Source organism: Epargyreus clarus, unplaced genomic scaffold, assembly GCF_041222505.1.
Source record: "Epargyreus clarus isolate Ecla_fem2 unplaced genomic scaffold, WU_Ecla_fem_2.2 ptg000011l, whole genome shotgun sequence".
Taxonomy (NCBI): Eukaryota; Metazoa; Arthropoda; class Insecta; order Lepidoptera; family Hesperiidae; genus Epargyreus; species Epargyreus clarus.
The window spans coordinates 7,161,531-7,185,625 of record NW_027332219.1 but is presented as its reverse complement, the minus strand read 5'-3'; the positions used below and the strand labels follow the sequence as shown (position 1 = coordinate 7,185,625).

Genomic DNA, 24,095 nt, shown 5'->3' with positions numbered 1-24,095 from the left:
AATAGTGTCAAATTGACTATGTACAAAACATTTAAAAAAGAAACGTCCGACTGCATGAAAATAATTATTAACATATGCCATTCCCCCAATTTGAACGACTCTAATGTCATCTCATGGGTTAAAATCCGACAAGGTCTATAGGGCGTGCCAAAGAATAAGACATTCATACATAATAAATCCATACATACATACATACATACATACATACATACATACATATAGAAGTATAAGCAATGTCGGCTTGAGAAGGAATTAAATGTAACTCGCATAATTCAAATGCATTTTTCTCAAGTGCATAATATTTGCACACACGTCATCGTACTTCTAAATGTGACAACTTATTAATTAAATTGAAACGATATGCTTAATAATTGATGAGTATTCAAATAAAAAGTCTCTCGACTTAAAAGCATTTTACACACAGCGCATCTTAACAAGCAAAACTTGGATACTAGTGTTCGGTAGTAATTCATGTCATATTATTGTTAAATATATTAATTATAACCTATTTTTACAAGAAAATATTATTTTAACCTAAAAGGAAGATATATCGAAAGATGGAAGTCTCGTAAATAAAAATATAGAAAATATGTCTCCACATAAAAGTATTTATCAGGCAGACGCACTTAAAATGTTTAAGCTTGGAAGATTAGGTAAGAGGTAGATAGGAAATCATAAAGATTACAATTATCTTACGTCATTCATACTTCATATAAACTAAACTTAATATTTGTATATTGTATAGGCAATTTATCTTAAATTAAAAAGGTTGACGAGTTAATGTTACGTACAAAAAAAATATAAACATTTTAGCTGATTACAAAACATAAATTCTCTCATAGTTATCTAACACATGAAAACTGTAAAAAAGGAAGGGACATGTAGTATTTTCGTTATAAAATCCTATCATTTCAATACTTCAAGTACTAAATACTTATCGCTAAAAAGAACACTAGCAAATATCCAGGTTTTGCGCACAATACAACATCAAATTCAGCCATATGTCGCAACGACGGGCGTTCAATTAAAAAATTACTTATTGCTTTTACACGTAATATCTCCATAATTATACAGTGTCCTATGCAAATAATTTAAAAATAATTTCCATTATAATTACATATACTGAGTCGATAAATTATATTATTATCATCTGATATGCACTATGAATAGTTAACATTTAACGAAAGGCGATTATCTTCACATTCATCGCCAAATAATTTAACGCTTCTATCATAATCAATAACTGATTACCAGTTACCGTAAACCATAACGTAATATATTATATACGAGTATTCGCCGATATTAGGCACTGGTATATCTCGGCGTCTATTAGAATCGACGGACAGCGCGTTTTCCCTTATACTAACGCCATCTTCATTTCTGAACCAGAAACTTTTGGAAACATTCTATTACAAAATACTTGTAAACTTATCTCATGTCAAACTTATTCGAGCTACTCTTGCTTAGTAATTTGTTATCCGCCGTAATTAATGACACGAGGTGACACGTTAGATATTGATTTCCGCTCGCCGCTCCGCGTATATTTCCGCTGACAGTGGCGACGTACACATCTATGCTTATTATTGTTTAGCCGATTTTTTACATATTTTTTTAGTACAGCCGAAACATATTACGACTAAACAACAAAAGCGTTGAGCACAGGGCTGTCGGCGCCGAAAACCGGTTTTCAACCTACACGACCTTACACGCGTTTTAATACAAAACTAGCCTATGGGATAATTGGGGATATATGAGGATTAAATACATTTTTACAATAATATCAACCATCAACAACATTTTAAACAATTTTTACTTAAGATACGGGATCGCTTGATCGCGAAAGACATAACTGCATATGAGCTAATACACATATACATGCATATACGATGTGGAATCGTAAGATGTTGCGATGTTGTGTATCAATGCGATGTCGTGTCGTGGGAATTTGAACGACACGACGCCGTAATGCGTCACGATTCGACTTCGAATCGTATGTGTCTTAATCTTTTTAAATATAATGAACATTTACTCATATAGCCGAAAGTGTAAATATTTTCACATATACATATTTATAATTTAAGCAAATGTTTGTAGTTTTAATATAATAATTAAACAAAGGTAACATATTTTAAAAGCTTGTAAGCATTTTATGTGTTTCCGTTTTATTGATATGTATACACCTTTAGAATTACAAGTGCAAAAAACATAAGTGTCAAATTATACAATGCAATATTGACACTAGTGTAATTCATAATTTCCGCCAGATGGAAGTATAATCAACGTTGCTTTGGCGGGAATTAAACTGAAGAAGTTTGTTTGTTAATGCATTTGTTTCGAATGCATGGCTTACGTCATTGTAATTCTAGAGATGCGAATTATGTTCGTTTTTATCGATATGTCGGACAAATAAGACGATTTATTTTCTGCATCAAAAATAAATATTTGTGTGACGAATTTAACAACTTTTTATTATTAATAATATAATATATTATTTAATTTTAGTAACATTTTAGGCTATCGTTCTATAGATATCATAATTGGCATTTTACTTGAAACTTGTACCTATAATGATTTTAAATCTAACACTCCCGCTCTGAACTCTGAAAAATATTAAACAAAACTATGCAAATAAAAATATAACTATACCCTAAAAATGCAATCTTCTTTATTAAAAAGAATTATTGTATTTTAATAATTGTTTTTGAACGGGTATATTAATTATTAATTATCATAATCGGAACTGAACAATGTTTTTTGTAATAATATAATATTTTATAATACTAAATTACTGGTTTATACTGAAACGCCAAAATAATAATGAAAAGTATTGTCAAAGTTTCGAAGAACCATAATTTTCACAAATTCTACAATTTTTAGTTAATTTTTAATCGACAATGATAATGAAGTTGATAATGTAGATTATCATAATAATCAAATAAACTTAAAAGTGATCGATCGAATACCTTAATAATTAAGATATATAACTAAGCATATATATCTTAGGCTTAGTATACATGACCGTACAAACAAGCTTTCAACTTGTATTTTTTTAGTTTTGTCCAAGATGTTCTTGGTTGTACGATCGTGCATTCAAGTAACTCCTATCATCGACCCACAAATGTTAAATAAAGTGCCTCTGGATCACAGACCGGAACGAATACATCCTAAAATATAGGTAATAATTTCTACCGTATAAAGTTTATAATCAAACTCAAATGGAGCATGTATTTTATATAATATAGAAGTAGTAGACGAGCATGCAGTCCACCTGATGGCAAGTGGCGTCTGCCGCCCATGGACATCTGTAACAACCCCAGATAGGGTTAGAGATTCCTACCTGTGGTCGGCCACAGATGCGCCGCTACTCCAGAGGCCTAAGCTGGAACGCCTCGGAAAAGTATGTATTACAGATGTCAATCTCAAATGCGTCGCTACGCCTGAGGACGAAGTTGGAGAACTTCATATTAGTATCTCTACCTCACCAGGTGCCGCCGTAGTCAACCTAAAAGGTTTTACTTATTTTAATTTTTTAGTTGTATTTTGTTTGGCCTAATATTGCGACCTACATAATATCCTAGATTTCATATCAATCCATCATTACCTACATCCGAAATCGATATAAACAAAAGTCTCCTATTTTCGGTCTGTGAATCTAATATGTTTTAAGAAGATCAATCGCTTATTGACGCGGAGTATTGGATTAATAAATAATTTCAATCATTTTTTTTTCATCTTCGACATAATGATAACGAAGTTGATAAATCAGAACATGTCCATAATTATAATAATAATAAAATGTATGCAAAAACGATCGCTGGAATTAATATAATCGATCCGTCAGTACTCTTATAGAAGTCAGTACCTATCTGAATCTACAATATTGTCTCCAGTTCTGTGACAATCACGCGTCAATCGTTGATCATCTTAAAGTTACAACAAAACAGACATTAAAACCAAAATATGTACCAAAAATTCAACCATTTCATTCCATCGTGTCGTATTGCACTTTCTTCACCTTCAAGTAACGCCAGATGGCGTAACCAACCAAGGTTCCAGCGGTTGCTATCGCCAGGGCCGCTCCCACTGCGACAGGGGCCGCTTCTGACCTCGCGCGGGTCGCATCTGAACAATGCCATGGAGGTCCAAACTCTCCATCGCGTTTAAACATGAAGGCTTGCAGGCGCATTTGGCGGAGGTACAGCTTCGCTCGATGGGCTACGTTTGAGTTGCTGTAAAGGAATTTTGTAGGACCTTTTTATGAGATGCATCTCATCATCTGATAAATTCCTGATCTCTACATTTTACTGATACTACTAGGATATCACTAGTGATAGCCTAGTGGTTAAGAAACTCGGCCTCTCGTTCGAGGGGTCCGAGGTGCAAATCCCAGGCTTCTGACCCCTGATTTTACGAAGTTACGAGTATGTGCGTATTAGAAATAAATTATCACTTGCTATACCTACGGTGATTGAAAACATCGAGAGGACACCTGAGATTTTTTTTAAAGGTGTGTTAAGCACGGTGGACTATGACCTAATCCTTCTCATTCTAAGAGGAGACCCGTGCCCAGCTACTGGGTTGATGACGATGATGACATATTACTGGTACTCAAACGTACAAAATACTTAAAGCCCTTACCCTGCGTCTTCTTCAGCCATTTCCACAATAGTCTCATCCGGGCAGTAGAAGGACTTCCCGACTGGCGTAGGGAAGAGCAAAGCCCTTGGACCAGTGGTCAATGTGACTCGACGCCCTTGCTTCGCTGCGTGCTCCAGGATCCTTGCGCTCGAGTTGTAGGTCAGTTTCAGGCTGTCTGCGTACCAGCGTTCTCCACCTGGCGTCTGAAAGAGATGTTATTTGTAACTTTAGCACTGGCTTCTTTGTCCGAATTAGTATCGTTAATATATTCCTGGGTAGATTCAACGGCCATTCTGTTTTAAAACAATAATGTAAATCAATCATTCAGACCATTAGATTCAAGCCATGAACGATCTTTGGCTTAAGCAACTTTGACATTAGTCCGAGGTACATCTCCGTTGTAAACATGCGTCTGAAAAGCATTTGAAATAAGATAAAAGCGACAGTGATAGAAAAAGGCAGAGTGTAAATGTTACGGACGTCGTAAGTCGCGAAGGTTTCTGCTAGAATGTTATTCACGAAAAATCTAGAAGTGATTGTTGGTACTTATAGAACTTGCGTGAAAACCACTCATGGTCAGTTGCATACATCAAAACTTTAAACGCAAATACCCAAGTTTCCACCAAAGTGAAATGCATAGATCGATTAATATTCGATCGCTTAGCTCACCTTCGCGAAAGACCACTCCAAAGAAAACTCCTTAAATGACAGGACCAGAGTTTCCGCATCAGATTCTCTGCACGCACCAGCTACGTTCGCGTTGTTAGGTACGAACGTATTTGCGTCCTGCAAACAAGAAAAACTATTTAATGTCCAAAGTTATTAACAAAATAGGTATATTGCTTGTATGCTGTATTTATCCAGGAGTTTGCTCCTTCATCCAAGACTTTTGTATTCTTTTCAACGTTATACAATAACAATTAAGGAAGTATGGCCGATTTACTAACGCTCCTATTGAATAAGAATTTTAAAATACTAAGTAACAATTAATCATTAATCGTGAAGAATTAATCGTGATAAAACCGACATGCTTGAGGGTTTTATAAAAAAAGTTAAAAAAAATATAGAATCTAAAAATCCGCACTCGCCAGCATGACAGACTATGACATCATCATTATGTCAGAATACAAGTACTCAGGAGTGAGACAATGAATGATGATGAACAAAAAGCGTTATTTCTAGGCGTTACTTACTGCGCGTTCATTAAGTTTCGTGAGATACGATATATCGAGTAGTGCGTCCACAGTCAGCAAGATACATGTCTCTCCACCACTACCTTGCAGGCGGTAAGTGGCTGTCATTAAACTCCGTTCTGTTGCTGGCTCCTGGAATAATACATTTTTTTTATAATATAGAAGTAGCACACGAACATTCAGTCCACCTCATGGTAAGCGGCTACTGCCGCCCCTGGATTACATATTCGTACCTAAGGCCGGCTATAGATGCGCCGGTACCCCTGAGGATTAAGCTGGAATGCCTCGGAAAAGTCTTCCATACCACACCCTTCAAACCAGAATACAACAGCGCTTAACATGATTCAAAAAGACATAAAATAGTTTTTCAAGTCCACATACCGTTGACCCTCCAGGCGTTAAGGTAGTCTTGCTGTACTTCGTAACCCTAGGCCTTCTGGTCGAGGCCTGGCTGTCCAGCTGGAGGCTCTGCACTGAACACACCACCAACACTGCCAACACATACAACATAGATGCTACATTACACCACACGCCTCTAAAAGTTATTTTTTGCACTGATGTTGGGAAAAGTAGCGGTCTCAGATTTGTTCCTTTGAAAACTCCGTCTTTTCGCTTCAAGCCACGTAAATCGACACTTCAACACTTTGAGTTTATGAGCGTTCAAAGTTTTAATTAAGCTAACTTAAGAAATAACGCCTTAATCACTTCAAAAAACTTAAGTCTTAAGATCCTTTTTCATTTTGAAAATACTTTTTAAGTACACACTTCATTTAGGATGATCAGCCAAAAAATACGAAAATTCACTTCGAATTTATCGATCTACTGAATTTAATATAATGTTCAAATTAATACTTAGAATATAAAAGTATTTTTAATTCACTGATAATCACTGAACTTATTTCAACAAAAAAAAATAAAGTAGAACAAAAAAGTAAACAAGCAATGGGGACTATTTTATAATTAATTTAATATAACGAATAACATATGCAATGATTTAAATTACAAATAAAAAAATAACTAAACAAGGAAAATTACGAATACAATATGTTAACTGTAAAATGGACTTCCTCGTAAGAAATACAGAGAGACTCCCGAGGGATCCTGAGTGCATACAATAAATGATTTGATTTGTTTAGGCATGTTCACATATCGATAGTCGATAGTACCTAAACATAATTATTTGCTAGATGAAATATTTAAGACCTAAAAAAGTAATCATTAGAAAAAGCAATCAAAGTAAAAGTCTTCATCATTAGCAAGTTCTCAAATTCTCAATAACTAAAATTAGTAAAGATAACTAGCTTTTACCCGCAGTTTCGCTCGGGTTCAGAAGTTTTATTTATCCCTCAGAAACGGTACTTTTTTTCGAATAAAATATACCCTATGTTCTTACTGAACCCCTCGCAACGTGTTCATAAAACTTCATGACAATCAGTTATGTAGTAAGAACGTGAAAGTGAAGCAAACAAACTTAAACACATTCACATATCAGAAAAAACTCCAATTCACAGCACAGTAAATACTTTTATACCATTTTTAACACTTATCAGCCAACTAGCATAGTTTCCACTAAACAACTTATCACCTTGATGGTTAACGTACGACTATCAACCGACTACCAGAGCCGATATCACAGACTTTTATAGGGATTTTAGGTGCATACTACCCACAATATAAGTTTATTTTAATATCAAACTACCTATTTTAATATTAATTTTTCAATCATTGCTGTTAAGACGACAATAAAATAATGATTAAATTCGGAAATCATGACACACATTTATAATACTAGTAAGATATAATAGATTAATACAGTACTTTCGGGATCACAGATACCCTATGTCCTTTACCCAAATCTGTTGTTGTGTTACCTATTATCTAAGTTACTTGCTCAGCGTGGTAAATGTTAAAATACACACCTATGGTGTAGGTGTTAGTTATCTCAACACCTACACATGTAATATATCTCCCGGCGCACGGGAGACGGCTGGACCATTTTCTACGCTTTTTCCTCATCAGGAAAATGTTTTCTATTTTTAAACCTATAATATATACAATATATTTGTGTTCGTCATTTCCACCTTTGAGTAAGTTCTGGGATGTTATTTTAAGACTTAACATTTGTCTTAAGATGTCAACACTTATTATTAAGAGTAGTTGCTAAGTCGTCATGTATAGGATATAGGTGTCGTCAACAGATTGACGTTAATGTGTTTTTTTTTTAATTAAAATATTTTTAGACTTACTATAGTTAACATTGACTGAAACACTAACTTACTAACCTAACCAAACCTAACCACTTGGAATATGACAGATTAAAGAAACTAATTCTAAACTCCAAGTATAATCATTAAACTCATATTATCATCTACATTATGAATTCAATACGTGTTTTGTCAAGTTAGTTTGACTTTTCTTGGAAATTACTTGAAAATGTAAAAAAAATAATTATAAGTAGGTACTTATATAGAAATAACATTTTGTACAATAAAACAAATCCATTTTAATGAATTGCATCGTTTCAAAGAGATCATTGATAGAGATATTATTATCACGACGACCACGTTTCGTATTAACAATATTTTTCAAGGCAATCAAAAACCACTGTAGCTAGAATTGAAACAAAGCGGTTTTAATAAAAAACTAGCCACTCCATGAATCGGATATGAATAGTACAAAAGGCATTGTAATTACGGCTTCAAGCTGAATAGACTCACACAAAAGCCGCTAGAGTAACGAGTAATTTAAACAAAATAACAATAATGAGAATTTTGATATGTAATTCAGAGGATTGATAGATATCGTGAAATAAGCCATAATTATGACTTATTTCCATGAGCGCATATAAAGAGGTTATGGGGTTAGGTAATATGTACCCCCGTAACCAACTCCACACAGAAAAAGATTCCTATATGAAGCCAATCGTTGAAGCGTTGCTTCTTCTAAGAGTTAAGATATGCTTCAAATGTTAGTCAGTGAGCATCAACATACAAATTTGCCGAAATGCAATACCTAACTTTTTTTTATATAATATAGGAGTAGCAGACGAGCATGCAGTCCACCTGATGGTAAGTGGCTACTGCCGCCCATGGACATCTGTAATCAACCCCAGATAGGATTAGATATTCCTACCTGAGGGCGGCCACAGATGCCCCGCTACCCCTGAGGACTAAGCTGGAACGCCTCGGAAAAGTATGTCTCCCTTACCACGCCCTTCAAACCGGACCACAGCAGCGCCTAACACTGCTGTTATTAGGCAGAAATAGGTGTAGCGGTGGTGCCGCCGGAGTCGAACCACAAAGGATTCTACCACCTTCAAAATAGGTATGGCGGTGGTGCCGCGTAACTACTTCACACTAGAAATACATAACATAAATATTGCAGTTGTATCTCCCCGATGAATCATACCCGTTCTACAATTGTTCAAATTAGGTTAATAAAGCCCCACAATCCGATTATAATAGGTTCAATCAGCCCATTGAGCTGGAAAAAACTTTTGTTTTAATAGCGTAAATAAGCAATTTAGTTAGAGTTTTAGGTTTTAATGTATAAGCCCATTAATAGATAATAAAATAAAAAATATATAACATAAAATATATATTATTATAATAATAGATATAAGTCATAAAAAATTATCGATAATTTATACAAATACGCACATCACTACGTTTATTGCGAGTGGAAAAATATAGAGCGCGTGGCGACAAATTATCCTTGTCAGCTGCGGATGAAGACCGTGATTTATGTAGAAGGATTTAAGTCGCATTTGCGAGTAGAAAATATGATAATTTGTAAGCTTATCTAGCTATACAGCTACATCTGGTTTTTGAAGCTAAAAGTAGTTTATTAAGTTTTGTTAAACTTAGCTGGGTACATCATTATTTCGTGTTGTTAGAAGCTATGTATGTTTAGTTGAAAACTTGGTAAGTTTAAGTTATGTATATATCTCTAAATATAAAATTGTTTAAGTTATTGAGGTAGAAATCTAAATAATTTTAATTTTTACGACAATAATATTAACACAATAACATAGGTTTGAAAATCCAGACGCCTGTAATTGGAACCACGGCTTCCAGATTGGCAAATAAAAGTTTCTAGTAAAGGAGGGCCTTAAAAAACCCCTGTGAGAAATTTCATCTCCCTGACATTACCTACCTACCTACCTAGACATATTAATCCAAATATGCGTATCCTCATTCACCTTTTGTTCTACTAAATCTATACAGCTTTCTATAAAGAGTCCTTATGCCAAAAACACATTCACGTAGGCGTGCGCCATTTCTGAGAACATCTCATGTGTCCCGCGACACAAATAAGGAGCATACGCAAACAATAATGTTTGCGTATGCTGTGTGTGTGGAATGTTTATTTTGTTGTTCTTCGGGGTTTGGCAACGTTACGCTAGTCGCGGTTATCATTGAATACATGGATGAATTTTTCATAGTTCACTTTATTTATATATATATATTTATATGTATATACATATTTAGTTGTATTATAGATATATATGTACATTTATTTTTTGTATTTAGTATATTATGTCATTTTTATTGTATGCAGTTTATTGTTTTGATTGAGAAGCCTACCACATGTTATCGCCATCGCCCAGGTTTGACTGGCAGAGAATACCATTAGGCATTAAGTTTACCCTTTGTTACACTAGTTTAAGGTGTAACAAGAAAATTAAATAAATAAATAAATAAATCTAGATCATTTCTTTAGGAGTTTTGTCAAGTTCCAAAACAAATGATCTAGATTTGTTGCTAACCTCGAGATTAGCAAAAAGAGGTCAGCTAAGTACTTAGTATCAATAATACATAGATATAAAACATCTTTGCTCAGTATCCCAATTTTTATCTCACCCTTTGCAAAGGGAGGTTATTGTTAATCTAGGCTATTATCCACCTTGTTAGCCATATTCACCAGATTAGGTGGTAGAACCCTTTGTGGTTCAAATCTGACGGCACCACCGCCACACCTATTTCTACTTAATAACAGCAGTCTTAAGCGCTACTGTATTCTGATTCGAAGGGTGTGGAAAGGAAGACATAATTTCCGAGGCATTCCAGCTTAGTCCTCAGGGGTAGCGGCGCATCTGTAGCGTATTCCATGTAGGAATCTAATCGTATCTGGGGTTTATACAGATATCCATGGGCGGCAGTAGCTACTTACCATCAGGTGGAACGCTCATTATTCGTTTATTATAAAAAATCTCTGCGACTTCCTTATACGTTTGCTGTTGTTCATCATGACAATTAATTTCAAATATCAGAAGTATCTATCTGAAATATAATCCTCAAATCTCAGTTAGCATCCGCCTACCAGGCTATCACTTCAAACAGTTCCAAGGGCTTCCAACTAACCTAACCTAATATAAAAATAACAAAAGTCCCGCCAAACTCAATTTCAGTCGGTCACGTCCGACCGACGCTTACTCGATTTCATTAACAGAAAACTTATCTGGATTGCTTCCAGCCCACGTAAGTTTTTTACGTAATCCGCCCTTAGATCCTCTAGGAAGAAGTGTTAGCCAGCTATGAGTATTTATAAACTTTGTAAGTTAAATACCTTATTTTTTGTTTACGAGGGGAAAACCTTCGAAAAGTACCCGACGACGTGGGAGCGACACCGCGTTATGTGGGATTTTTACTACACTCAAACCTCCCGGTGGCCGTCCTCAACGCTTTTTGGAGAACTCCGGGATCTCCGACGGAATACAAACGGAGTCCTCTAAGCGCGATGCCCCGGTCGGGAACTGCCCTGCTGGAGCACTTTTCGCTCCTCCTACACCGTCTGATGTATACGACGGTATGCGACCACACATACCGCCGTCCTTCCCCGGGTCGGGTGCTGAACGGTTCGAGATCCCACTCTTGCCGCCCGCAACCCCGGAAACCCCCTTTTAGTCTTACGACAGGCAGGGGATACCGTAGCCCCATTCTAGTCCCGAGAATACAGGGACATTGTAAGATTTAACATTTTTTTAATAATTGATTTTAAAATAAATCATACATATTTTAAGAAACAAAAGTTCTTTATAAAGGTTAAAGACGCAAACGAGCTTATGGTAAACACCTGATGGTAAATACATTTACTATTTACACACATAGACATCTGTAATCAAGTCCAGATAGGATTTTAATTCCTATCTGAGATTGGTCACAGAGACGTTGGTAACCCCTGATGATTAATGTCTTCCTTACCATACTCCTTAAAGCGAAACATAGCAGTGCTTAGCACTGCTGTTATGAGGCAGAAATAAGTGTGCCGGTGGAGCCGCCGGAGTAGAACCACATAAGTTTCAACCTTCATAAACCTCTCTCTAGCCCGTACTAATCCGGAATATATGCAAATTTTAAAGGAAATTTGACTGGTCTTGATGATGTGAACATTACGACGGATATGTCGACTAGTAAGAAAGCATTTCCAAATCTCTGAACGGGAGCGAACGATATACATGTGGTCCCATGGAAGTTAAGACGACGGCTATTACCATTTTTAAACCTAGCAAACTAACAAAACGACGTAGAAATAACCTACCCATTAGCACTAACCTGAATAAATGATAAGTTATTCTCGACCCATTCATCGCTGAATAAGTCTGGGTCCAAGCGCTAAATTTAGTGCCTGGGCTGCCAAAATATACGTTTTCATTTGTAGGCTGGCTGGGTGGATTTAAAACTGAATTATTTGCTGTAGGAACTGTTAGAAGAAGTGTGAAAGATGGTGGAATCGGGGGCCTACCACCATCTTTTAAAACCATCATAGTTCAGGAAAGTTTTGTTTCAATATTGCATCAACATAATTTTGTTTCGTACCACGACCTCCTTAAAACAGGTCGTGGTACGAAATTTCTATGTATGATTAAAATAATATTGTTTTAAGAGATGGTAGTAACCCACCAGTATTATTTAGCATGAGAGGTACTATCGCCAAATCTTTTTCAAGCGTAAAGCAGTTCTTGCATTTCAGAAGAGTATAGATGTCGTTTCATTTCATAAGGTGTCCAACTTAGTTCTCAGGAGTAACAACCCATCAGTGTTCGGTGTCACGTAGAACCCCCATTCTTAATGGACGGAACAACAAAATAATAATATTAATCATTTAATTTATTGATATTTATAATGTAGTTGAAGTGGAATGACTAAAAATGCTTAATATATGACATTTCCTAAATTTATGTTTGAATTTGACATGTAACTTAATTAATGATGTAATGAACTATTGAACAGGATAGATAACTTTTGCACGCTCAATGTTAGAACATTATGTACCTACTCATTTTATAGATAGATATCATATTTAAGATCCTTGTAATACTATGTTCTAGCAAATAAATTATTTGATTTGATTTGATTTGATTTGAGAATGGAATTGGTTACAGATTAAAATTTTACTCTAATACGAGTAAAAGATTCAAGTGTCTATTTATTACGGTTCCAGAGATAGAGCCCTGTGACAGGCAAACAGCGGAGGCTTAGTAATAGAGTTCCGTCTTTTTCCCTTTGGGTACAGAACCTTTAAAGAGGCACACACTGTGAAATATGTACAACATAAGTATGTAACACCATGTGTTCCACATTTCTAAAAGTAGAACTTTTCAGTCCAAGTCTAGATAACAAAGCAATAACACAAATGGTCTCAGATTGTGCAACTTCGGTACAGATAGCGAAATGTAACGCGATTTTATTTTCAACTTCTAAAAGTAGATCAGAAGTTTCCTTTCACGTCTAGATAGCTGGTTACGCAATCTCTACAAAGTTTATAAATGCGAAAGTTTTGTTTGTTTGTTTTATCAGTTTTAAGTTATTTGTACTTATAAACTTCTACAAAAATATCACGACCAATATAACCAGTATTTTACATGTTTCTCATTTCAGAATGAGAAGGATTAGGCCATAGTCCACTGCGCTGGCCAAGTGCGGATTGGTAGACTTCACATAGGCTTGAATCCTTTTAAAAAAAATCATACGACTTTTTCTTCATGATGTTTTCGTTCACCTTAAGCAAATGATTATTAATTTGCAGTACGTACATACTCGTAACTTCGGGATTAAAAGCCTGGGATTTCAACCCCATTGATACGTTTTAAAGCAAAGCAAGTTATTACTACTGCACTATTTTTACCCGCAGAAAGCAGTGAAACCGCGATCGAAGACTACTTATATAGATATCTAACAGTACATATAAGTCAGACCTATCGTTTCATGTAGATTGTGGGTGTCTGCTAATAACACCGTTCTATGTTTCTAAAAGTAGAACACGCCTCATACGGCTTAATATATCATGTCTAAACCATCTTTCCACCCGCGACCCCAATTGTATTTAGAGCGCTTTTCCAACCGCGCTCTTTTACACCTCCATGCGTGCCTTACATACGCGCATGCTAAATGCATAGTATCGTAAGTGTATGTGTATACACTTACATGAATCGCGAAGAGACTGCAGTAAGTCAATTCACGCGAGCATTCAGGCGTAAACCTGCGCGACAGGAATACGGCCCTTATTCCTGTCACGCTTCTATCACACTAGCATGTATCTGCATGGAGTTCGGACCGCGTGCATGTCGCTTACGTCGCATTCCCATCATGGACACTTTTTCTGTCGTGTAAGACATTTACACATGCATTAACCCGCGTGACAAGAAAAAGGTTGCATAAAATGTTGATAATAAAGAAATGTTTTATACCTGCGTAAGCCAATATAGCTTAAATAATTTCAGGAGACATAGTAACACAGTTATATTTCCGCAAAAATCGACCCATTTTTTTGCAAATTTTAATACTTTTGAGTTAGGTAATTTAGTTACGATTAAAAATGGAACTTGTGCAAATGCAATATACAGTAAGTACTTAAGTAGTATGCTGCTGGTATGAAAAGCGATAATTATGTCAGCTTAATGAGCTTAAACAAAACCGAGCAGCAGTTTAGTGGCTTTTCAGGTTTCAAAGTTTCCATTTTTGGAAAGCACGTTGAGCAATCGGAAACGATTAGTTTCCGATTGCTATCATTATCTCGTTAGACCTTGTCTGAGGCCTTCGGGCTTAACAAGTTTCAGTATTCTGAATAGCTATTACGCCTATTATCATGGCATTTTACGAATTGTTATTGTGCGTTATATCTACAAAATTATATTCTCTAGTATATCATGTTTGTCTATAATTATATCGTTCTAAACAATGGCATGAACTGATGAACTCTAGCGGCCTAAGGGGGAGCGAAAGGGGGCCGCCCCGGGCCTCCGATCATGGGTGGCCTTCAAACACAGTTGCCAAAAAAAAGGTAATCAGAACCAAACAATCTATGAAATTTGTATCACTCAGCTAAAAAAAAGAAAAGGTCTTAGTCTACGGTCTAATCCGAAACGATCAAGTTGAATGTTTGTAAATAATACATAAGCAGGAACTTAACTCTATGTTCTATATTGTCGATAGCCCGAATTCAATATACCAAGGGTGTTATATATCATCTTTATCGAAATAAAGTTAGTAGCTTATTGAATAGTTTTTAATACCGAAAGTCTCCTGTGTTCGAAAGACAAAAGTCTGTTGTCTCCGAAAGGATTGATCAAATGAAAAATAATTAAATTGAAACGCTTCGTATATCTATCAAACATCATGTATATCACCTTACATCTATCCCTTCAAACTACAATATAGCGACTTGATTGCTATACATTAATTGCTATAAGGCAAAAGTGTCAGAGCCAAAAAGAGTTGTCTACTATCCTATCTATCCAAATAAGTTTATAAAACCTAAACATTTCAGCCGAGACAAATTTAAAAAGTCAAAAGATAAAAGACCACACAAATTGGATTGGTGTAAAGTCTGACCTAAATCCGCTAAGCTCTCGCCTCAATTTATTCTGGTTATATACAGCGTGTCCCATTCCATTATACTAAAGTTTCGAGTGGCTCGAGCTTACTCCAGTGAGCCATTGATCGCCATTTATAAGAATTAGTTTGAAGTGTCCGGTTGTATTTTTACTGTTTTTATCGAGTAGCGTATTTACTAACTCTTTAATGTTGAGTCTTTTGAGGTTGATCACAGATGAGAAATAATTCTACGTTTAATATCTCGCCTTTCCCACATCCTTCAAACCAGAACACCATGTATCTTGCCTACACCCTTACAAACCCTTCGAACTAAAATACAACAGCTTTTCTGTGTTCCTAGGCAAAAGTTTGAGTGCCAGACAGAGAGTCCCTACTACCATATGCAAATAACTTTATAAAATTTAGGCATCTTGATTATTTGCAAATGAGATGAATTTAAAATGTCAAAAGATAAAAGACCACACAAATTGGATTGGTGTAAAGTCTGACCTAAATCCGCTAAGCTGTCGTCTCAATTTATTCTGGTTATATACAGCGTGTCCCATTCTGTTTTACTAAAGTTTCGAGTGGCTCGAGTTTACTTCAGTGAGCCACTGATCGCCATTTAGGAGAATAAGTTTGAAGTGTGCATTTGGATTTTTAGAGTACCTTTTTTGAATTTACCCGCATTTTTTAAACTTAAACATAAAAAGGCATTTAAACGACTTCCCAAAGAAGACAGGTTATCTATTCGACGCGTAAGTATATAAATATTTTTTAATATATTTGCCTGAGGTGTCTATTCCATATAGCTTATTATTTGAAATGACTCAGCCGCTCCATTGATGTTGATAGGACTTTCTGACACTAAAATTACTTACCAAAATTTGTACTAAGTATTACCCTAGAGAAATATGAAGTCTAATTTTAGTCTATATTTTTATCCTGAGAAAATGAATAATATAAATCTCGCATAGGGATAAAAGCTATACACTTAAATAATGACGAAATAGGCACATGTATTTTTTGTAAATACGGAAGTTACATTACCTGAAAGTGTATCAGGAGTTGAAAATCGATACACTGATTCAATTTTGATCTTATCCGTATCTGCAAATGTAAAACTTACTTAAATAAAATATTTTTCAAACGAAATAACTTCACTCGAAAATAGACAATCGACTTATATCAAAAGTGGATTTATATAAAGACTGCTCCAATTTCGCTAAAGTGTCGAGTCTTAATTTATTCCGGTTATATACAGCGTGCTCCATTCTGCGATACTAAAATAGGTTTCGAATGGACCGAGTTAAAACTAAACTAAGCCATTGATAGTCCCCATTCATAAATTTCATTCTGGGAATAGAGCTAACCTACATTCGCGTGTCTAGAATCTAGATATTTATAATTAAAATGGCCTAAATTCAAACGGTGCCACATTTACTATTATATGATACAACGAGCTTTTGTCCGCGGCTTCGCTCGCGTTACGAAGTAATATTTTCATCCGCTATTTTATTCCCTTGGGGGTAGAATTGATCAAAATCCTTTCTGAGCGGATGCCTACGTCATAACATCTACCTGCATGCCAAATTTCAGCCTGATCTGTCCGGTGGTTTGGGCTGTGCATTGATAGATCACTATGTCAGTCAGTCACCTTTGAGTTATATATTTTTAGATTTTAAATTAATTAGAAAATGATTTCTACTTTTTCTTATGAAATTAAAGTTGCATACGAGCATGCAGTCGACCTGATGGTAAGTTTCTGCTGTCCATAAACATCGGTAATCAACCCTAAATAAGGATTTAAGATTTGTTATAGATGCGACGCTACTCCTGAGGACTAAGTTGGAACGCCGGGGAACGAAACCTTTTGTACCTAACCTTCAAACCAGAACAGAGCTCTACATTTCTGTTATAAGGCAGAAATATGAATGTAACATTAGACCTATTTATAATCAAACTAGCATTTTGGACAATACGAATAAATTCGGATTTATTTGTATACAATGAAAATTAATATCTTCAGGATATAAATCATATCACTGCCGTAATACCAACCAATGTACCTATATGCGGATATGCGGAAAATGAAGGAAAAGCCCCGCATATAAGTATTACATCATTTCCCTCTCCGCATAACAGGATATTCTATATGAAATAGATTCACTGAGATTGCAAAAATACTTTCTACAAACGGAATTTACCTTTAAATGAAAAGACATAAATTGATAAAGACATAATCTTCAACAAAATATTGAGTTTCTTACACAAAGTGACTCGTAAGTTAAAACTAAAAGCCTTCATGTTTCGACTCCGAAGGCACTACCGCCACAACTATTTCTATCTATAAAGGTATGGTAAGAGAGAGAGTTATTGAGGGTTACAGCTTAATCTTTAGGGTTACCATCTGTGGTCGAATTTAGGTGTGACTTATCATCGAATGGGCTGCAAGCTCATTTGCTACTGTTGTATTGAATTATTATAAAAACTTTTATACCCGCACAGTTTAAAAATAATTAACTGCAATGGGAAGTAATGTAGTTATTTCACTCTACCAACCTCACCTCATCATCATCAACCCATTACTGTCCACTGCTGGGCACGGGTCTCTTCTCAGAATGAGAAGGATTAGCCCATAGTCCACCGCGCTGGACAAATGCGTATTGGTAGATTTCACATACCTTTAAGATTTTTTTTTCATAAATCTCTCACTGTCACCTCACGTGGTAAAATACATCAAGCCGTTTAGGGTGTAGGGTATGCCAAAGAATCAAACATCATCACACGTAGGTAATAAAAACATTACCCTCCATAGTTGGGTAAAAAGTGTAAGGTATGACATTACTTCTATAGTCTGATTCATAATTAGGTGTCCAAAATGTAAACAAAGGTGTTGACCTATCAAGAAAATACGTTTCAAATGGTAGTTTCTTATTTTTGACAATATTAAATTAATACAACAATAATAAAATAATAATCTAAATAAATTAAGATCAATTCGCATTTTCTTATACATATTTATATTACCTCAAATTCGTTCCAAACAGTAATAACAATAAAAAACAAGCTTTATGGTAGAAAATTAAAATGTGATAATGGTAACACAATCGGAACCCAAAACATTTCTTGTGCCGTCATTTTTAAGTTTCGTAGCTGATGTTATTCATTTTCGTGATTGTAATCGAACTCGAATGTATTTTAGTTTTCATAGCGCGTTTGTTAATTGTGAATAATTGTAAATTTTTAGATATTTGTTGAGTTTGTTAAAGTTTTTGTTTCTTGTTAATTTTGACAGTGACATTTGTTTGTTTACATTTTGGACACGTAATTATGAATCAGACTATAATTAGAATCGAACCCACGCTCTCACAAATGTATTTGCAATTTGCAAACTACACTGACATTAAGACGAAATAGCATGTAATGACGTCACATCTAATGACGTCATTCCACGCGACCTGCGTCATTAACTCGATTAGGCCATAAACTATAGTCCATTCATAATTTCCCACCAAACATGTCGCGCTTAGCAATAAAAGGAGGGGTAGCTTAGTAATGGCGATGTATGAAGTCGTTATATGGGTAATTTATTTATTCCAGTGAGTTATATACTAAGATTGTCCTTTTATATCTCATATGTTCAGCTGCTTCATGCTAAAAAAACGTATGGCGGTGGTAGAGACTGATATGTATTAACCACCTTTGACAGTGGTAGAACACACATAAGGCACATTTGACAGTGGTAGAACGTTTCGTAATTGCTTCGTCATTTACAAATTCAAAGTCAAAATTCAAATCTCATTTATTCAAAATTGATTCATAAGCTTAGAATACTTTTTGAAAGTCAACAAACTACTGTGGCAATACCACAGCTGTTTTTGTGTAATACAGATTTGTTTATATAATATAGGAGTAGCAGATGAGCATGCAGTCCACCTGATAGTAAATGGCTATTGCCGTTCATGGACTTCTATAATCAACCGCAGATAAGATAAGCTTTCTACTAGATGTCGGCCACACATGGACCGCTGCTCCTGAGGACTAAACTGGAATGCCTCGGAAAAGTATGACTCCTTTACCACACCCTTCAAACCAGAACACAGCAGCACTAAATTACTATCAGGTAGATTGCCTGCTTTTCTATTATCTTATATATAAAATTCTCGTGTCACAATGTTAGTTACCGTACTCCTCCGAGACGGCTTTACCGATTTTCACCAAATTTTATATGCATATTCAGTAGGTCTAAGAATCGGCTACTATCTATTTTTCATACCCCTAAGTGATAAGGGTTGTTCACCCTTAACATTTTTTTATTTATATGGCAACACAACGTTTGCCGGGTCAGCTACTATTTCATAAAATAGTAGAAACATATCGTCATTGAGATAATTAACCGAAATCCGTAAAATTAAGGTTCCAAATAATAGCACCCTTGTTAAAACTAAACGCAAAAGTGTAACGTTTACGTTACACAAATGTTTTCCCTTTTACTTAAGCCGGCCTTATTTGAGGTCTGAAATGTAATTAGAAGACAAAGAGTACAAACGCTTCGGTCTTCTGAGACCCACAATCCCATTCGACGGGTCTACGAAGTTTTACTGTTCTTTTATTTAAGTAGCTCTTTGTAGCACAAAACTTAGAAACTAACCCTCAATTTATTAGTCCTTGGTGTAAACAAGAAAAACTTTTAAATGAAACACCAAGTTTTCTAATGAAAATACCCACTTTAAGAACAGTCATCTAGGATTCTTATTAACTGATGCGTGTAAAATGTATACATATGTTATTTGAGTGTAAATGTATACATTTTAGTTCAGTTTAACAAAGAAGTTTTTTTTTTTATAATATAAAAAAAAATTATAAATATTATAAAAAATATATATATATATATATAGGAGCAGACGATCATGTAGTCCTCCTGATGATAACTGGCTACTGCCGCCCATGGACATCTATAATCAATTCCAGATAAGATTAGATATTCCAACCGGAGGTCGGCCACAGATGCGGCGTTATCCCTGAGGACTAAGATGAAACGTCTCGGAAAAGTATGTCTCCCTTACTATACCCTTCAAACCAGAACACAGCAGCTCTTAACACTGCTGTTATTAGGCAGAAATAGGCCTGGCAGTAATGTATGGATTACTATTAGCGTACTAACACAGTAGTTTGAATTTAGGCATCGAGGCTGGCGGTCTAGAGTTAGAATCCCACGAACGGAGTGATTTTTTTGTTATAAGTACGTACGCCTATTAAACATTAATTAGAATTAATTATTGATTTAACGGCGAAAGAAAAGTCGTAAAGGAACAAATTCTCAAAGTTGTCCAGGTGGACTATGACCTAAATACTTTCCACTATAAGAGGTCATCCGTGCCAGGCGGGACATTAATCTCTTTCTTTCATGGGACGAACCTCTTACTTATTGTTTTTATATACCAATATCACATCCAAAATGTTTATTTTTTTCATAATTCTGCACTTAGAAATGTCTTTTAAATAACATGTAATCGAAGCCTTCTTGAAGGTAGTCATGTATAAATATAGTCACATATACGGTAAAGAGTAACGATATTACAATTACACGTAAGTAGGTACACACTAGTGATTAGAGGTGTTATAACTATTCCCGTTATTAATCTGTTCTTGCTGAAGTCTCCGACCAGAATGTCGCTCTCTGTTAACTCGGGTGTCGCCATGATATCTTCCCCACTTGACATCCCCACTGCATCTATGTTTTTACTGTAGTAATCAAATGAGTTAAACTTATTATTTTAAAGTACTAATATAAAAATGCGATATCGTTAATATTCAAGCTTCGTATTAACGACGATAACAAAAATCTGTCTTATTTATTTTTAACTGCTTATTTATTCTTCTCTATCCATCTTGCGATCCTTCTATCCGCCGTAGCGACTTCCAGGGTCTTCGCGACCCGGACTTTGAAAAGCACTGATATACAATATAAACCGATATTATTTATTTACAAACGCACATACATTTTATATTTATGTACATGTTTTGTAGCGGGAACTCCGCTTGTTTCATAATGTTTTCAGTACAACACTTTGAAAGCATGTCACTGTCTGAATAAGTAATGATAGTCACTACCGATCTAATATTAACGCTATCGATCCTAACGTCGTGTTGATACTCTATTAGTACGTCCATTACACGTATTCGTAGGAGGAAAAATATTTATTTTGTGGCTCGCGAACAATAAATAAACGTGTTGTTTAGTTTTGGGATCTCGTCCAAAAAGGAATTTTGGAAGCGCTTAGTAGAAAAAAATATAAAAGTATAGTCGGCGCTAAACTGCTAGTGCGCTCTGAAGTTGTTGCGAGCAGGTGTAGTCACACAATTTGCTATCGCGACGCGATTCAACAAAAACAACATATTCTTTATTTGTACACCAAATATAAGCAACATATAAAACAATATATGTGTCAGTATACAAATAGGCGGTCTTATCGCTTAGAAGCGATTTCTTCCAGACAACCTTTGGGATGGAGTTCATGTATATGAGATCTTGAAAAGGTAGGGTGTACACATACAGAAAGAAAGTATATACATAAATACTTACATGTAAATGGCGTAATAGACATAAAAAGGGAAACGTAAGAAGGAAATATGTTATGAGGAAGAAGGGATTAGAGAAAGAAGGAAACCAAGTCAATGCAGGTAATGAGCCTTGACTTGGTACTTAAAAATATTTCAATATTCAAAGCGTACTAGCAGTTTTACGCGGACTACCTATACCTACCAATTTTGTTATTCAAAAACTAAGGTACTGAGATAAATTGTTAAGTTTTGTAATTATGATTGTTACTTACAAGGATATAAGTAAATTGCATATTAATTTTCCTTGTAAAGTATTTATTTAATAACAGTTTTAGACAGTAAAATTCATACAATGTCTTCTGAAGACTATACCATGGATTACCTACCGTGTTATATAAAAACCTAAAGCGCCTTACTCTGTTTAATTTGACAGACAAGATATGTGCCTTAATTTTTACCGCGCGTACCAAATATGGAACGAACTTCCGCAAGAATTTTTTTTGTAATAATAAAGTAATATATGTTCTCCAAAAATAACGCCCGGAGAGCTTTTCTTCAATTTACGATGTCTTGGCGAGGTGTCTAATGTTGCAAATCTCCATAGACAACAACATAAACTCACCATTAGTTACTCCATCTGTCTTTATGCTAGGTGTTATTAAAATAATGTCGTGTGATGTTAGTTATATGGCTAACAAAATTCAAGTTAAATAGTAGTTTTATAAAAACTCTAATCCCAAAGGTCTCTAAGAAAAGATAGGATTAAGTTTTTATATAAAGAATTCACGTTGTATTGACGTAGCTAACATCAAAACTATGTAAGTACAAAAACTTGATTCAAATGAACAGTCATCGAAATAAGTTCAATAAAAACAACATTTTGTATTAATAATAGTAACTAGTAAATGTAACGGAACACTAAATATTTTACAGGACAAAACTCCCAGAAAATTTGTTACTATAAGTCAAAATTTTAAGTCGACATCACACAACAATTAAGGCATTTAATAATATTCGGAAAATATTTTTAAAGAATGTAGATAATCTAAAAGTGTAACTTAAATAATAATCTCCGGCAGATGTTTGTAACACAAAAAAATATGTTAATTTATTACTAATAAAAATATTTATAATAAATTAATAAAATATAAATATTAAAAAGAATACTTACATAAACATATCAGTTTGGTGAGCATCATCGCAGCACCGTCGACGACGTGAAGAAAATTCTTTTGTACTGCCATACTACTAACCATTTCAAATACCTAGATATTGTGACACTATCAACACGAACAAGGCTATTTAAATATTTTTATTTTTACCCAAATAATCCCCGCGGTTTCTGTTTGAAAAGTTCGTGCAGGAAAGATATTTTGAATATAACTGGGCTGCTTAGGTTTTACGTTTTATACTGAGGAGGTTGGAAGAATGGCAGACATTTTGTGACGTCATCCTGAAAATCAATTCTTTGGGACATGCGCGGGGTTTCGCCTTGTCCCACATCCAGTGTTGCCGACTCTACTAATTAATCTACCGATCCACCAGCTTTCGAAAAATCTACTCAACTACTGATTATTGCACGAAGGCTTCTATCAAGATTTGTTGTACAGTTACAGTTTTTTATAGAAAAAGCTTGCCTATTCATTTCAGAAACCAAATATCGGAGGGTTTTAAACGCTGGTTTTGAAATACTTTGGGATATTGTTTTTTTTTTTTTTTAATATTTTTTTTTTATTTCAATACAACAACCATTAATTAATATCAATAATAATTTTATTATAAGTATTTTTATAGCCTGTTTCATATATTATTTTGTACTTTTTTTATATAGTTATTGATATTGTTGAAATATTATATATTTTTTTATAATATAGGAGTAGCA

The 24,095-nt window shown here is 35.0% G+C and overlaps 1 protein-coding gene across 1 annotated transcript; it reads right to left on the bottom strand.

The window, feature by feature from the left end:
* Positions 1-2,749: 2,749 nt before the first annotated feature.
* Positions 2,750-23,650, bottom strand: LOC140745735 (uncharacterized). The gene is made up of 6 exons (XM_073077629.1): positions 23,385-23,650; positions 6,213-6,322; positions 5,832-5,963; positions 5,308-5,424; positions 4,639-4,841; positions 2,750-4,229 (listed from the first exon to the last, which is right to left on the bottom strand). Exons 1-6 carry the CDS (start codon positions 23,467-23,469, stop codon positions 3,983-3,985), a joined length of 894 nt encoding a protein of 297 aa, XP_072933730.1. The 5' UTR covers positions 23,470-23,650; the 3' UTR covers positions 2,750-3,982.
* Between the last annotated feature and the right edge of the window lie 445 nt (positions 23,651-24,095).

Coding starts and splice junctions, on each gene's coding strand:
- LOC140745735 (XM_073077629.1), bottom strand. CDS start 23,469: ATGGTTAGTAGTATGGCAGTACAAAAGAATTTTCTTCACGTCGTCGAC. Junction 6,323..23,384: donor CACCAAACTGATATGTTTAT/GTAAGTATTCTT, acceptor ATGTGTTGGCAG/TGTTGGTGGTGTGTTCAGTG. Junction 4,230..4,638: donor ATGGCTGAAGAAGACGCAGG/GTAAGGGCTTTA, acceptor ATTCCTTTACAG/CAACTCAAACGTAGCCCATC.